General features: G+C 40.3%; 1 protein-coding gene across 1 annotated transcript in view; it reads left to right on the top strand.

Moving 5' to 3' along the window:
- Positions 1-16,206, top strand: part of C5H10orf67 (chromosome 5 C10orf67 homolog) — a 202,036-nt gene that overhangs the window by 96,697 nt on the left and 89,133 nt on the right. The window contains exons 8-10 of the mRNA XM_040352514.1: positions 3,397-3,462; positions 9,948-10,013; positions 11,845-11,859. Of these exons, the coding sequence (XP_040208448.1) occupies positions 3,397-3,462; positions 9,948-10,013; positions 11,845-11,859 (147 nt within the window). The remainder of the gene's footprint in view (positions 1-3,396; positions 3,463-9,947; positions 10,014-11,844; positions 11,860-16,206) is intronic.

Below are 16,206 nucleotides of genomic sequence, written 5' to 3'. Positions count from 1 at the left end.
AAAACCCCTGTGTAAGCTCAGAATTACTCAGCATTGGTCTCTAATGCCGTGTACAGATGACTGTTTTTCAGGTTGTAAAAAAAAAAAAAAAAATTTAATGTCATTAAAAACGATCGTGTGTGGGCTCCAGAGCATTTTTCACGATGTAAAGAATGGGCATTAAAAATTTCCAACATGCTCAAATTTTTCACGTCGTTTTTAACATTGTCGTTTTTTACGTCGTAAAAAATGGTCATGTGTGGGCTTTAACGACGTGAAAAACCGTGCATGCTCAGAAGCAAGTTATGAGACGGGAGCGCTCGTTCTGGTAAAACTAGCATTTGGGATGGAGTAAGCACATTCATCCCGCTGTAATAGACTGAAAAGCGCGAATCGTCTTTTACTAACACAAAATCAGCAAAAGCAGTCCAAAGGGTGGCGCCATCCGCATGGAACTTCCCCTCTATAGTGCCGTCGAACGTGTTGTACGTCACAGCGCTTTGCTAGAGCATTTTTTTTTCACAATCGTGTGTAGGCAAGGCCATTTAATGATCTGTTTGAAAAAAACTTTGTTTTTTCTAGACCCTTAAAAACTTCTTTTTTTACAACCCAAAAAACGGTCGTGTGTACACGGCATAAGGCTGGATTCACACCTATGCGTTTTTAGTGCTTTTTGCATTTTGCAGATTTGCACTATAGCCCATTTAACATGGTTTCCTATGGACCACGTTCTGTAGTACAAATCTGCAAAATGCAAAAGGCACAAAAAATGTATAGGTGTGAATCCAGCCTTAGATTCTAAGAACAGTATTATAGGAGGCAGAGCAGAGGATCATATAATCACCCATACATAATAGTACTGGGTATTTCAGGGGGGTCCGGCAGACAAATGGCACAGTGGTGTGTGCAGAAAAGTAAGTATTGGATTACATAGTTAGGTTGCAGAGTCATCAAATTCATCCTAAAAAATTTAAACCAACAGTAGATCCAAAAGGAAGGTAAAAAAAAAAACGGCTAGCAAAGCATGGCCCAATTTAGCCACCATTGCCCAGTGATAGGGAAACAGGAAAAAAAGATTACAGTTTGTGTAATTTAAGGCTGAGGCCCCATACACACGAGAGAATTTATCTGCGGATACGGTCCAGCGGACCGTTTCCACGGATAAATCCTCTCAAAGATTTCCGCAGATTTCTATGCGATGGAGTGTACTCACCATCGCATTGAAATCCGCGCGGAAATCCTCTGGCGATGACGTGTCGCGCCGTCGCCGCGATTATGACGCGGCGACGGGCGCGACGCTGTCATATAAGGAATTCCACGCATGCGTCAAATCATTACGACGCGTGCGGGGAATCCCTTTGGACGGATGGATCCGGTGAGTCTGTACAGACGAGCGGATCCATCTGTTGGGATGGATTCCAGCAGATGGATTTGTTCTGCATGTCAGCGAATATCCGATCTGCTGGAATCCATCCCAGGGGAGATATATCCGCGGATAAAGATCCGCTGGCGTGTACACACCATAGGATCTATCCGCTCAAACCCATTTGATGGGATTTATCTGCGGATGGATTCTATGGTGTGTATGGGGCCTCAGTGCCACCACTTCTAACCCCAGCACTAGCCCTTAAAGGGTTTGTAAAGGAATTTTTTTTTTATCTTAATAGCTTCCTTTACCTTAATGCAGTGCTGTTTTCATGTCCTCATTGTTAGTTTTTGCTCTCAAGTTGCTTTAATTCTTCTCTGATCTCCACACTTCCTGGTTGTCTGTTTCCTGATGACCACAGTGCTGGGAGCTTTCTCTCTGTGGTCACTAATCAAGGAGGTGTGATTACTAGTTTATAGTTTTGTTTTCCAAACCATCACTGCTCTAATGAAAACTGAATACCTCTGGATTGGTGGGATTTTTAAGGCAACAACAAGTTTTGTGACAACTGAGGTCATAAAAAATTAATCATTTATTACAAAATATATCTATATCAAATATACAAAATATCAGTACAGGTTAAAAATTATTGTTAGATACTGTAAGTTGCCGCATGCCCCAGGACTAGGCTAAGGGCGTGCAGGACATACTAGGGATGATGGCAACCACATGCCAGTACACATGAGCTACCTTTTTCCAACCATCACTGCTCTATGGCTCTGTAAGGCAGAGAGGCAGGAAACAACATGCAAAAACGAAACTAGAAACTACAGGTACATTATATGATTGATTTGTATCTATTTTTAATCGTTTTTAAAAGCAATCAGTTAACTATTATGTCTCTATACCCTGTAAACAGTCATTTCAGCAAAAACATTTTTTTTTATTTACAACCCCTTTAACCACTTAAGGACCGCCTCATGTAAATATACGTCAGCAGAATGGCACGGACAGGCACATGCGCGTACCTGTACGTCCTCTGCTTGACGTGGGTCGGGGGTCCGATCGGGACCCTCCCCCCTGGTACATGCGGCGGTCGGTAAGCCTCGGGGAGCGATCCGGGACGACGGCGCGGCTTCGTTTATAGCCGCCCCGTCGCGATCGCTCCCCGGAGCTGAAGAACGGGGAGAGCCGTATGTAAACACGGCTTCCCCGTGCTTCACTATGGCGGCGCATCGATCGAATGATCCCTTTTATTAGGGAGACTCGATCGATGATGTCAGTCCTACAGCCACACCCCCCTACAGTTGTAAACACACACAAAGTGAACCGTAAATGTTACAGCGCCCCCTGTGTTTAACTCCCAAACTGCAACTGTCATTTTCACAATAAAGAATGCAATTTAAATGCATTTTTTGCTGTGAAAATGACAATGGTCCCAAAAATGTGTCAAAATTGTCCGAAGTGTCCGCCATAATGTCGCAGTCACGAAAAAAATCGCTGATCGCCGCCATTAGTAGTAAAAAAAAAAAAAAATGCAATAAAACTATCCCCTATTTTGTAAACGCTATAAATTTTGCGCAAACCAACCGATAAACGATTATTGCGATTTTTTTATACCAAAAATAGGTAGAAGAATACGTATCGGCTTAAACTGAGGAAAAAAAAATGTTATATATGTTTTTGGGGGATATTTATTATAGCAAAAAGTAAAAAATATTGCATTTTTTTCAAAATTGTCGCTCTATTTTTGTTTATAGCGCAAAAAATAAAAACCGCAGAGGTGATCAAATACCACCAAAAGAAAGCTCTATTTGTGGGGAAAAAAGGACGCCAATTTTGTTTGGGAGCCACGTCGCACGACCGCGCAATTGTCTGTTAAAGCGACGCAGTCCCGAACTGTAAAAACCCCTTGGGTCTTTAGGCAGCATATTGGTCCGGGGCTTAAGTGGTTAAGGAACAATTTGGTTCTAGGCATGTCTGTATCAAACACTTTTGCAGTATTTTTAATTGTGGTAATGGGAAATATAATAGTGCTTTCTTTGTTACAGCTATCTAGTGCTCAGGAGCAGCTAAAAATTGAACTGGAGAGTGAAAAATCTGCTGCCGCCACTCTGGTAAGATCTGTATTCTTTACTGTCCATACTTGTGTGCTGTATACTCTGTATGTATTTCACGTCAACCTGTTTACTTGTCCCTTGAAGTACTGGGTATTCCATGGGTATCCTAAATGATTTAGCAAAGCTTTTTTTGCGTGGTAGGTGAATAGAGAAGCAGGGATTTAAAGGGAAGGCAACTTTTACTATTTGTGGGGGGTGGCATTGAAGTGAATCTGTTGTGTTGCCACGCATGGACAAAGCATGATTTAATTTTAGGAGCTCATGCAAGAAAGCAATACTGTTTTGGGTGGTCCATTGAATTGAAGCATCAAGGTACCTAGATGCTGTAGGCCACGCTCATACCTGCCTAATCTAATAGTCAGAACAATCTTTTTCTGCCCTCAGAGTCATAGAACAGTCATTGAGAGCTGGAAACAAGTGCACCCAGTTTTGACTGCTGTTTGTTTAGGGTCTTACATGAACAAGAGACCCTTGTTTTATGCAGTCAGTTTGTTCTTAGTTCAGACAAGTGAGCTCAGAGTAATAATTCATAACTCTTCACACCAAGAAAGCAATGTGCCTATTGATAGCACGGCTTCCCATCCTACTGCTCCATTATCTGAGCAGTCTGCGACTCGCTCTTCCTCGCAGCATCAATAAAACTGCTTTTGTTACACAAGCAGCCTGCCTTGTTTATCACAAAATAAAACACAGCTTGGTCCCAACATTCATGCATGTTCGGCATAAGAATATGACATCGCTGTCGTTGTCACCAAATCCCCACCGTCTTTAGATATGTAAAGAGTCACTTCCATGCTACTTGTCAAACTCTGTGCCAAGTCATGGCAACTATTTGATTCGACTAGGCTCTGCCTTCTGCATTGTCAGGTTTAGAAATTCATGAAAAACGACACTTCACCACTACAATAGGGCCTTTCTATGAAACCCACTGGTGAGGGCATACTAGCAAGCATAAAGGGTTCTATGGCATTTTATTGCGCTCAATAATGAGATAATGAGAAGACTGTTGGCATGTTGAATCCTTGCTAATGCTTAAATTCTATTGTTGCCAAAGAAACCAGCAATACCAGCAATTAAGAGCTGTGTTGCAACCACTGCAATTGGGACCATTACGAATATGAATTAGAAATTAGAATTATTTTAGTGTCTTTATGTTTTTGAAGCATATTTTATGTATAGATTTTGTGTTTGCTTTAGTATTGCTAATTTATTTTTTCTGAAGCTGCACGCCACTGCATCAATATGTTGGTTATGGACGCTTGGTGGGGGTCTTATAAGTCTATTTTGTAATCTGGATAATATCAAGTATATCACTTAATCTATTAGAGTGTGTGTTTGTAAATCTAAATCTATATATTACTTTAGGTGTGAAAAATTGTGGTAAATTAAGAATGCTTTCAGAAATAGAAGAGTTTATTTTTTATCAATTAACAAAATGAAAGGTAAATGAACAGGGAAGAAATCGATGGCAAATATTTGTGACCACCCTTTGCCTTAAACACGGCATCAATTCTTTTAGGTACACTTGCACACAATTATTGAAGAAACTCAGCAGGTGAGTTGCTCCAAACATCTTGGAGAACTACCCACCGATCTTCTGTGGATGTAGGCTGCCTCACATCCTTCTGTCTCTTCATCTAGTCCCAGACAGACTCCATGATGTTGAGATCCGGGCTCAGTGGGGACCAAAACCATTAATTCCAGGACTCCTTGTTCTTTACACTGAAGATAGTTCTTTATGACATTGACTGTATGTTTGGGGGTCGTTTTCCTGCTGCAGAATAAATGTAGTGCCAATCACAGGCCTCTCTATAGATATGGCATGATGGATAAGTATTTGGCTGTATTTCTCAGCATTGAGTACATCATTGACCCTGACCAAATTTCCAAGTTCATTTGCAGAAATGCAGCCCCAAACTTGCAAGGAACCTCCTCCATGCTTCACTTTTACCTGCAGACACTCATTATTGTAATGCTTTCCTGCCCTTCGAAGAACAAACTGCCTCCAGGTACAGTCAAATGTTTAATATTTTTACTCATCAGTCTAGAGCACCTGCCATAATTTTTCTGCACCCCAGTTCCTATGTTTTCGTGCATAGTTGAGTCGCTTAGCCTTGTTTCCAAATTGGAGGTATGGCTTTTTGCCCACAATTCTTCCATGAAAACCACTTCTGGTCAGATTTCTCCGCACAGTAGATGGGGGTACCTGGGTCCCATGAGTTACTGCCAATTCTGTGCTGATAGCACTGCTGGACATCTTCCAATGTTGAAGGGAATTAAGTATCATGTGTCTTTCATCTGCTGCGTCTATGGTGCTTAACATTGTCCGTTTCTTTGTGCTTCAAAAGAGCTTGAACACCACATCTTGAAACCCCAGTCTTTGAAATCTTTGCCTGGGAGACCTTGCTGATGCAGTATAACTACCTTGTGTCTTATTGTTGTGCTCAGTCTTGCCATGGTGTATGGCTTGTGACAGTAAACTGTCTTCTACAGCCTCACCTTAGTAGCAGCGTTTGACTGTTCCTCACCAGTTTTTGTTCAATCTTATTTTATTTTTATTTTTTTAAATTGAAGCAGGTTTAAACAGATTAAAAAAAATGTATTAATGTATCTTTAAAAAAAATGTAAAACCCAAACACCCCATAATAGGCTCAAATATCTTAAAGTCTTATAAGGAATAGAATTAAAAGATATAACAAAGAAAAAATAATAGTGAATACTCTCCACCCTGCCTTGAAAACCACCGTAAGAGGAAAGGAGGGCTCTAAACTCTTGTTACGAAATGTGGCCCAGGTCGCAACATGTTTATCAAGCCTATCATGTTCTACTGCTAGTAAATATTCCAAGTCTATTTCCAGTACACTTTCAGCCTAAGTAGGCACAACTGCCCTCACCAGGTTTAAGCCTCCTTCACAGTTGTTTCTGTTTCCGTTAATGACTGTGTTTCAACCTACATATGAAATTGCTGATCATTAGCACCTGCTTGGTATAATTGTTTATTCATACTATAATCCTATTAAATTCCTGGTTTTGTGCAAGTGTACAAAGTGTGGAAGTGTAGGAATTCATGCTGGTTTGAAGCTGAAGGGTAACCAAATATTATTTGATTTAGAATTTGTTCTGTTCACTCACTTTGCATTTTGTAAATTGATAAAAAGAAACAATTAAAATATATATCTTTGAAAGCATTCCTATGTTCACATTGCATCAGACTGACCACTCAGAAAAGGACTGAAAGAAAGTGGAGATCACTGGAGTAGTATTTTCTACTTCAGTGATTGCCAGCTTCCAGGGGCATCAGTCAGGTATACATAGTTACATTGGTCCAAACTATATAATAATATACCTAGCCTGGAATTTTTCTTTAATCACTGATCAGCTGGTTTACATCTTGGGAACCCCTCTATCCTAACAATCCTTTATGAAGGAGAGTCCCATTTTAGACAATTGTCACCTGTGCAGATGTGCCCAGAAGACTGTTTTCACCTTTATTTGGTGACAACTGTTAATTTATGTATTCCTTATCACTTTCTGTGCTGGTTACCATTGTCACTGGAACAGAAATTGATAGGAAATACAAAAAAAGGGCAAACCTCCCAAGCAGATACAGTGGGGCTTATTTACGAAAAGCAAATCCACTTTGCACTACAAGTGCACTTTCAAGTGCAGTCGCTGTACATCTGAGAGGGACATGCAAGGGAAAACAGCGTTTCTGCTTGCACATGATTGGATGATAAAATCAGTGCACTTGTAGTGCAAGGTGGATTTGCCTTTCGTAAATAATCCCCATAGACAGATAAATGGGGAGTACTCAGAATGGTCTTGAGTGGAAAGTGGGGTCCCCAGGGTTCTATCCTGGGACTGACCAATCCTATTTAAGTTATTCATAAACGATCTGGAGGATGGGCTAAACAGCTCAATCTCCGTATTTGCGGATGATACTAAGCTAAGCAGGGCAATCATTTCTCCACAGGATGTGGAAATCTTGCAAGAAGATCTGAACAAACTAATGTGGTGGGCAACTACATGGCAAATGAGGTTTATTGTAGAAATATGTAAAATAATGCATTTGGGTGCCAACAATACGAATGCAATCTACTTGCTAGGGGAGAACCTCTGGGGGAATCTAAGATGGAAAAGGACCTGGGTGTCTTAGTAGATGACAGGCTCAGCACTGGCATGCAATGCCAGGCTGCTGCAAGCAAAACGCAAACAGAATAATAATAGCATGCATTAAAAAAGGGATTAACTCCAGAGATAAAACGATAATTCTCCCACTCCTCAAGACTCTGGTCCGGCCAAACCTGGAGTATGCTGTCCAGTTTTGGGCACCAGTCCTCGCGAAGGATGTGCTGGAACTGGAGAAGAGCAACAAAGTTAATTAAGGGACTGGAGGACCGTAGTTATGAGGAAAGATTACGAGCACTGAACTTATTCTTTCTGGAGAAGAGACGCTTGAGAGGGGATATGATTTCAATGTACAAATACCATACTGTTCACTCCACAATAGAGATAAAACTTTTCCGTGCAAGGGAACATAAAAAGACACGCGGCCATTCACTAAAATTAAAAGAAGGGTGGTTTAACCTTAAACTGCGTAGAGGGTTCTTTAGTGTAAGGTAATGATGTGGAATTCCCTTCCACGAGAAGTGGTTTCAGCAGGGAGCATAGATAATTTAAAATAACTATTAGATAGGCACCTGAACGACCGCAACATACAGGGATATTAAATGTAATGTTGACATATAATCACACACACAGGTTGGACTTTATGGACTTGTGTCTTTTTTTAACCTTACCAACTATGTAACAGCAATAGTAACCTGACAAGGACTCCGTTCCTTGCCTGATGTATTCAAAATAGAATAAAAATGTTCCCAGAACTTTATAAGGAGTGTTGTAGCAACCAATTAGGCCTCACATGCCCTATTCAAATTCCGGTCATTAACCAAATATGGTCATTGGCATATTTTGGGTAATGACAAGCATCCCTGGGCCCTTTGTCAGCCAGGAAATTTGCTGACCAATAGCTGAATAGAGCAGAGGATGTGTCATCGGCAGCTTCCCAGCACATACATGCCCCACTCTGAGCACCGGTGTCTCTCTGTATGCTAATTTCGATTTGACCTAATTACCACCAGTAATCTGTGCTCTGGCAGTGAATTTGTTTGAATTTGACAGTGGCACAACTAAGAAGAAACCAATTTTGTTGCAAGTGTTGAAACTCCTGTCAAGAATGATGTAAGGCTTTCAAGAATTAGGTGCACGCTGTTTTAAATTTTCCCAATACCGCCAAAAAAGTGTTGAAAATGCTTCTTTGAAGTGTTAAGCCTCGTACACACTGGCCAGAATCTCGTCAGTAAAAAAACATAGTTTTTCCTGACGAGATTCTTGGCAAGAATCTCTTGCCGCCCAAGTGTACAGACTCTCCTTTCAAAAGAACCGCGGTTCTCTTGAAAGGCAAGAACGAGGAGACGTCATCGCGTACGACGAGCATGTGCTCGTCGCATTCGATCCCATCGCCGTCATCTTGCTGCACTCTACCTATGCCTAGAAAGCTACCACGCATGCGTCAAAGTCATTTTGAGCATGCGCGGGTTTCGTGGGCGACCAGGTAAGTATACACACTCTTGGGTTCCTCGGCAGGAAAACTGCAGAGAATCTCACGATGAGAAAATAGAGAACATGTTCTCTATTTTTCTCATCTTGGGATCTGGGCAGTTTTCTTGTCGAGAAACCTGAAAGCCTTGTACACAAGCTCAGTATACTCGGCAAGAAAGCTCTGCCAGCAGTTTTCTTGCTGGTTCTTGCCGAGTAAACCGAGCGTGTGTACGAGGCTTTAGATATACTTTAAAGTTGTTCTAAATGTAAAACTTTATTAACTTATTGCATTCTCTGCATTTAGGTAGAAAACACCCAACTAACAGTCACAGACCCATCCACCCTATCCCTAAACACTAGACCCGCCCCCTCCATCCCTAAACACTTGCCTGCCTCCTTTCACTGCTCCGGTGCTGTGCAGGCTACCGGACTGTTCCTCTCACTTCCTGATCCTACAGTTGAAAAAGAGAGCAGCGGGATCCATAGGCTGTTGCTGTCAGTCAAACTCCTGTGGGGAAGGAGAGGGGGCAAGACTTACTAGCGCTGTGTGTGTTTTAGGACACACACAGCCCAGCTCAGGAGCGCATGTGCATAGGTTCCCCCTTAGCACCTGGCACCCAGAGGAAAGAGAAGCGGACAGCGCTAGTGGGGAATAAAAGAAGAGGAAGTAAGAGACCACGCTATGCAATAATGTTGCACAGAGCAGGTAAGTATAACATCTTTTTTATAAAAAAAAAAAAAAAAAAAGGTTTAGTATGATTTTAAATATGACCCTTAAAACCACAAACATCTTCCAATAACAAATATTTTTATAAGTCTAGTCACTGCTTCATATAAAGGTAGTCAGTTATAACTATTATTAAAATTGTTATTTTTTACAGCTGCATCAGCAAAAGGAAGAAATGGAAAATGCTCTAAAATCAAAGCTGAAAGAAAAAGAAAAAGAGGTACATTCTAAAACTTTGTACATAACTGTAACAGATGCAGATGAACAAATAGGACATCAGAGCCATGGGAATTATTTAAGTCATGTAGTAACCTATAGTGCCAGAAAAATATGTCGTTTTCATTGGTCTGACCATAGTAAATTAAAATCTGGTTGGTTACTTATGAGCTCTGCAGTTTGCACATCATCAGTAGTGCCGTACTTTAAATAAAATATTGTAAACCAAATGAAAATCTTAAGAACCAGGCTCAGTGCTACACAAATTAAAACCCAGACAAACCCAAACCATAAATGGTAAATTATCAAATACTCAAACAAGCTGCACATATACCATATACAGTAAAGCAATTTGATTCTAAAGTCTCCTACATAATGTATAAACACAGCATAAACCCAAACTGCTCAACATTTACTCCTATAAAGAAAAACATGATCCATCAGATATAAGTACAAATTATAAGTGATACCTCCCCCACTGTTTACTCCTTGTGTCATATTCATTTCCTTGTATAGACAGGGACTCCCCCTTTATTATGTAACATGGTTAAATTCCAGTTAAATTAATAACCGTAAATAATTTCCAACTTCATTAATGAGAAATTAGTTGCCACTATGCTTGATCGAACCAATATTTTTCAAAGAATTTGGGACCCCTGGATTACATTGAGTCAGAAATTTTACCGACTCAACATGGTCTCTATAGCTTCCTATGTTTTGTCGTATTATATTAACCAACTTAGAATCTGATCTCGGTCATGCTCCAACCCTCTCCTTGCACATTTCCCCCTTACCAACACCCATTACCCAACCCCACCTTTTTTCTTCTTTTATTTCCAGTCTCCTTTCTAAATTTAAATAAGTAATTATATATTTTTCTCTTCTGATTGCATTATAATTGTTCACTTTCAACTGTTTTATTGGTTATGCTTGATATTTGAATGATTTTATTTTGTTATACTTCTTTTGACTTGATATACAGTATATTCCTTGATATTGTAGCTACAAGTAACATATCTGATGCCCACTGTACAAATTCAGTTAAAACTTTTGAAACAAAAAGATAGAATATACATACACTGTTTGCCCAATCTCAGGTAAGTTATCCACTGCGGACCACGGTCTCTGCAGTAATCCTAATGCCACATACACACGATCGGAATTTCCGATGAAAAAAGTCAGATGAACTTTTTTCATCGGAAATTCAGATCGTGTGTGGGCCCCATCTGACTTTTTTCCGTCTGTGTTTAGAAATAGAACATGTTTATTTTTTTCCAATGGAAAAAAAACGATAGGAAATTCCTATTCTCTGTGTGCAACTCCGACGGAGAAAAAACCCACGCATGCTCAGAATCAAGTCGACGCATACTCGGAAGCATTGAACTTAATTTTTCTCGGCTTGTCATGTTGTTTAACGTCACCGCGTTTTGGATGGTCGGAATTTGGTCTGACAGTGTGTATGCAAGACAGCTTGAACGGAATTCCGACGAAAAATTCCATCGGATTTTAGGCCATTGGAAATTCCGATCGTGTGTACGGGGCATTAGAATCATAAACAATCATCAGGCAGATACAGAAGACGAAAATAACCACTTTGATTAGTATCTTTCAATGAGCTATTGTTAATTTAAAACAAATAAAAACACACAAACTTCATGCACTCAACCCATGCACAAGGAATACCTTTTGGATCCAATATCCTCGGTTTCATGGCACCAGACTGAAATGGTGCTGGGGGTGAAATGGTGGATGGCACCACCAAAGCACAAGTCCGGTCCAATATATTACCAGCGCACCATGATAAGCGGACAGAACATACAGACAGGACATTTTAGTGCCACCAACAGAAAGTAGTGATGTGTCAAGATCACGAAGGGCCTCTTTCACAGGCAGCAATGACCTTACTGCTGCCTAAGAAAAATTCCCTTAGGGACCTTAAAATTCTGCTGCTTTCTGTCAGTGGCATTAAGGTGTCCTGCTCGTTTATCTGTATAATATTGGTTTGGACAAGCCTAATGTTATGCACAGTGCAGGTATTGGTGACATACAATAAGTAATTTTAAAATAAATCTTGCCCTTGTACAAGTGTTAGTAAGACCTCATCTGGAATATGCAGTTTAGTTTTGGGCACCAGTTCTCAAAAAGGATATTGGAGAACCTGAGAGAGCAACCAAACTGATGAGATACAGTTCCTTGAAAAGGTATTCCTACCCCTTGAAGTTTTCCACATTTTGTTATGTTACAACTAAAAACGTAAATGTATTTTATTGGGATTTTGTGTGATAGACCAACACAACGTGGCACATAATTGTGAAGTGGAAGGAAAATTATAATTGGTTTTCAAAATGTTTTACAAATATATATGTGAAAAATGTGGCGTGCATGTCTATTCTATTCTATTTGGGGATGTCTCTACCAGCTTTGCACATCTAGAGAGTGACTTTTTGCCCATTCTTCTTTGCAAAATAGCTCAAGCTCTGTCATATTGGATGGAAAGCGTCTGTGAACAGCAATTTTCAAGTCTTGCCACAGATTCTCAATTGGATTTAGGTCTGGACTTTGACTGGGCCATTCTAACACATAAATATGCTTTGATCTAAACCATTCCATTGTAGCTCTGGCTGTATGTTTAGGGTCGTTGTCCTGCTGGAAGGTGAACCTCCGCCACAGTCTCAAGTCTTTTGCATAACCCCATTCAGTCGGATTGCTAACACCTTTGCCAGGACCTTCACTTTGCACTGCAGCAACAAGATCGGCTGATAAGATCCTGGATCGACTGGGTCTTTACCCGTTTTTAGGAGCAGAATGATATTCTCTTTAGACATAGAAGAGGGCATAACATTGAAAACCCGCAGCAGGCATGGCAGCAATACCTCAGAGTATTGATTGTATATTTCCATATGGATCCAATCTTTCCCATGCGCCTTACAATTAGGAAAGGAGCCCAACTGCCTCCTGGGGTTTCTCTAAGGTAATTGCAGCATCCAACCCATGCTGCTGGGCCACCGTGAGTTCAGGGAAGGCTATACTTTGTAGATAAGCTTCAAGTTCTTCAGAGGTATAGGAGATGCCAGGGAGATAAAGGGTTTCATAGAAACTGGCTATTTCCTGCATAATTATGTCTGGTGAGCTCACTAAGGGACCTGCCCGAGGTTTAATCGCTCCTATGACAGGGGATCGTTGCTGAGAGGTTTAGCAATTCTTGCCAACAGGTGACCAGTTTTCTCCCCCTACTCAAAAAATGCCTGTTTGGAGAACAATCACCTTCTCTGCCAAGGAGTAGAGCAAGTGCTCATAGGCAGATTGGGCTGGCTGCCAGGCCTCCTTGGCAGAGTCAGAGGGATCATCAATATATTGTTGCTCCAGTGGTTGCACCCGATATTCTACCTCGTCCTTTACACCTGCGGATGTTTAACCTTGGTTATTTCCACTATCAACAGTCCCCTGAGATAAGCCTTAAACACCTCCCACGGTTATAAACAAGAGGCAGAAGGATCCTGGAATGTAAAAAACTTGCGCATTCCCTGCTCAATTCCATCATGAAAGTGAAATAGCTTTAGCCAGAATGCGTTAAACTTCCAGTGGGCTTTAGGTAATGTAGCCCGCGGAGATACCGTAAGGTGCACCACTAAAGGAGAGTGGTCTGACACACTGCGGGGTCTATAGGTCAAATCAGAGACAAGTGGGGACATACACGAGCTTCCCAGCCCAAGGTCTATCCTAGATAAGGTACCATGACATTTAGAAAAGCATGAAAATTATTTAGTATTCGGATTATGGATTCGCTAGATATCCACCCAGCCCACCCCTTGCATCAACATTGCCAAAGGAGTACCCCTGAAGAAGGCAGAGGACTGAGAAGCTGGATGTCAAACAACAGTTGAATTCACCAATTATAAGCAATGGCACATCCAGCCTGCCATCCGGGTAAGAGAGCAAAAGCCATAGCACCACTGCTATAAAAGGTGGAGGGATATAAACACATGCCATTATACATTTTATAGTGCCAAAACGACAATGGGAAAAAAAATATATCGCCCTTCAGAGTTAATTTTTCTATCATACTCCTAGAAGTCCAGAGCGCTATGTATCACCTCGCTAACCCCCCGGGAGTAGGATGTCTGCATTGTGTGATAGGCTTTTTCCACGCAGGAATATCTCAAACAACCCATTCATTCACCGATTGCATCTCATTCATAGAACAGTAGTACTGGTCTTTGAGGGGCCTTTTTTACATATGTACACTATATGGACACAAGTATGTGGATGCCCCTACAAATTATTGAGTTCAGGTGCACAAAGCCAGCTCCATGAATGTATATTTGATGGCTTTGAAGTGGAGGAACTCAAGTGGCCTGCATAGAGCCCTGACCCCAACCCTATTGAAAACCTTTGGAATGAAGTGGAACGCCAATGTTGAGCAAGGTCTTCTTGTGCAACATCCGTGCCTGACTTCACTAATGCTCTTTTTACCAAATTAGCACAAACACCCTCCAAATCTTGTGGAAAGCCCTCCATAAAGAGTTGAGACTTTTAAAGGGAGAGCCAACTCCTTATGGTTTTGGAATTGGATGTTCAACAAGCTCATATAGGTGTAATGGTCAGGTGTCCACAAACATTTGGCCATAAATATGTACATACAGTGTATATAGGAATGATTCCCCTAGTTTGTTAGAACTTAATGTTGAGCTGTTTACTCTTTGTATCAATCACACTTATTTCCAGAAATCATGACACTTGCTGGGAACCAGACACATGGTGCGATAAGACAAACGTGTAACTGTTTCCCTAACAAATAATAGACTTATAACCAGGTAAATATGTTACTAGTGGATTGATATTTCTGAATAACACTTCATGCTCATTATGATAATGTGTTTCATCCAAACAGTTATTTCATGACTAATTCACAGTTCCAGAAATAAATGTAAGATTTGAAATGCAATAGAAATACCGGAATTACAAAGTGTTTTTTCTTTATTTTTTTGTGCCTTTTTGCTTCTGATAGGCCAATATCCTTTATTAATTTTGTAGACAACATTGGTATTACAGTCTTTATATATATATATATATATATATATATATATATATATATATATATATATATATATATATATATATATATATATATACCAGATGCCAGGATTGTATGAATTGACACCAACAGCCCTAAAATCACTAATCACCCACAAACTATTTCTTTCAAATATGGGACTTTTAGGTGCAAAATAATGCATGAAATATGCTACACTGTTAAAATCCAATTGTTTATTGTAAAATCATTAAAACTGTAAAGGATTTTTATATACTTATGCTGTGCAATATATGTCTGTGAAATGCGTATTCTGAAATCACAATTAGTTATGTTTTAATGATTTTACAATAAATGATTGGATTTTCACAGTGTAGCATATTTAATGCATTCATTGGCACCCTAAAGCCCTGTACACACGATCGGTCCATCCGATGAGAACGGACCGATGGACTTTTCATCGGTTAACCGATGAAGCTGACTGATGGTCCGTCACGCCTACACACCATCGGTTAAAAAAACGATCGTGTCAGAACGCGGTGACGTAAAACACAACGACATGCTGAAAAAAACGAAGTTCAATGCTTCCAAGCATGCGTCGACTTGATTCTGAGCATGCGAAGATTTTTAACCAAAATTTAAAACAAGTTGGCTTTTTTTTAACCGATGGCGCCCACACACGATCGGTTTGGACAGATGAAAACGGTCCATCAGACCATTCTCATCGGTTTAACCGATCGTGTGTACGCGGCCTAAAAGTCCCATAGTTGTAAAAAAGTTGTTTTTGGGCGAACATTGGTATTACTCATTTTGTAAGGCAGAATTTTCTGAAGCTGAATGTACAGGATCTAGCGAACAAGGCTTATTGGCCGCAACCATCTGGTGAGTGTACATTTCACTTGGGCACGTGGAGAAGCATTTTTTTTTAAAGCATAAAGAAGAAATTATCACTTTACACTTGATTTTGCGAAATCACAGTGATTGGGGACTTCTTAATTTAATATAGTTGGACTTTACACATTTATAGATGTTTCGAATTTATCAAAATCACTGGATATTCTGTATAATTCATACAGAAGGACTAATGCCTATTTTTATAATTTTTTTTTACTTTGAATACTGTCATGTTAGGGAGGGGAGTCATAAATAATGTGTAAAGCTTGGT

The sequence above is a fragment of the Rana temporaria genome, chromosome 5 (genome assembly GCF_905171775.1).
Source record: "Rana temporaria chromosome 5, aRanTem1.1, whole genome shotgun sequence".
Lineage (NCBI taxonomy): Eukaryota > Metazoa > Chordata > Amphibia > Anura > Ranidae > Rana > Rana temporaria.
This window is presented reverse-complemented; position numbering and strand designations above follow the sequence as displayed.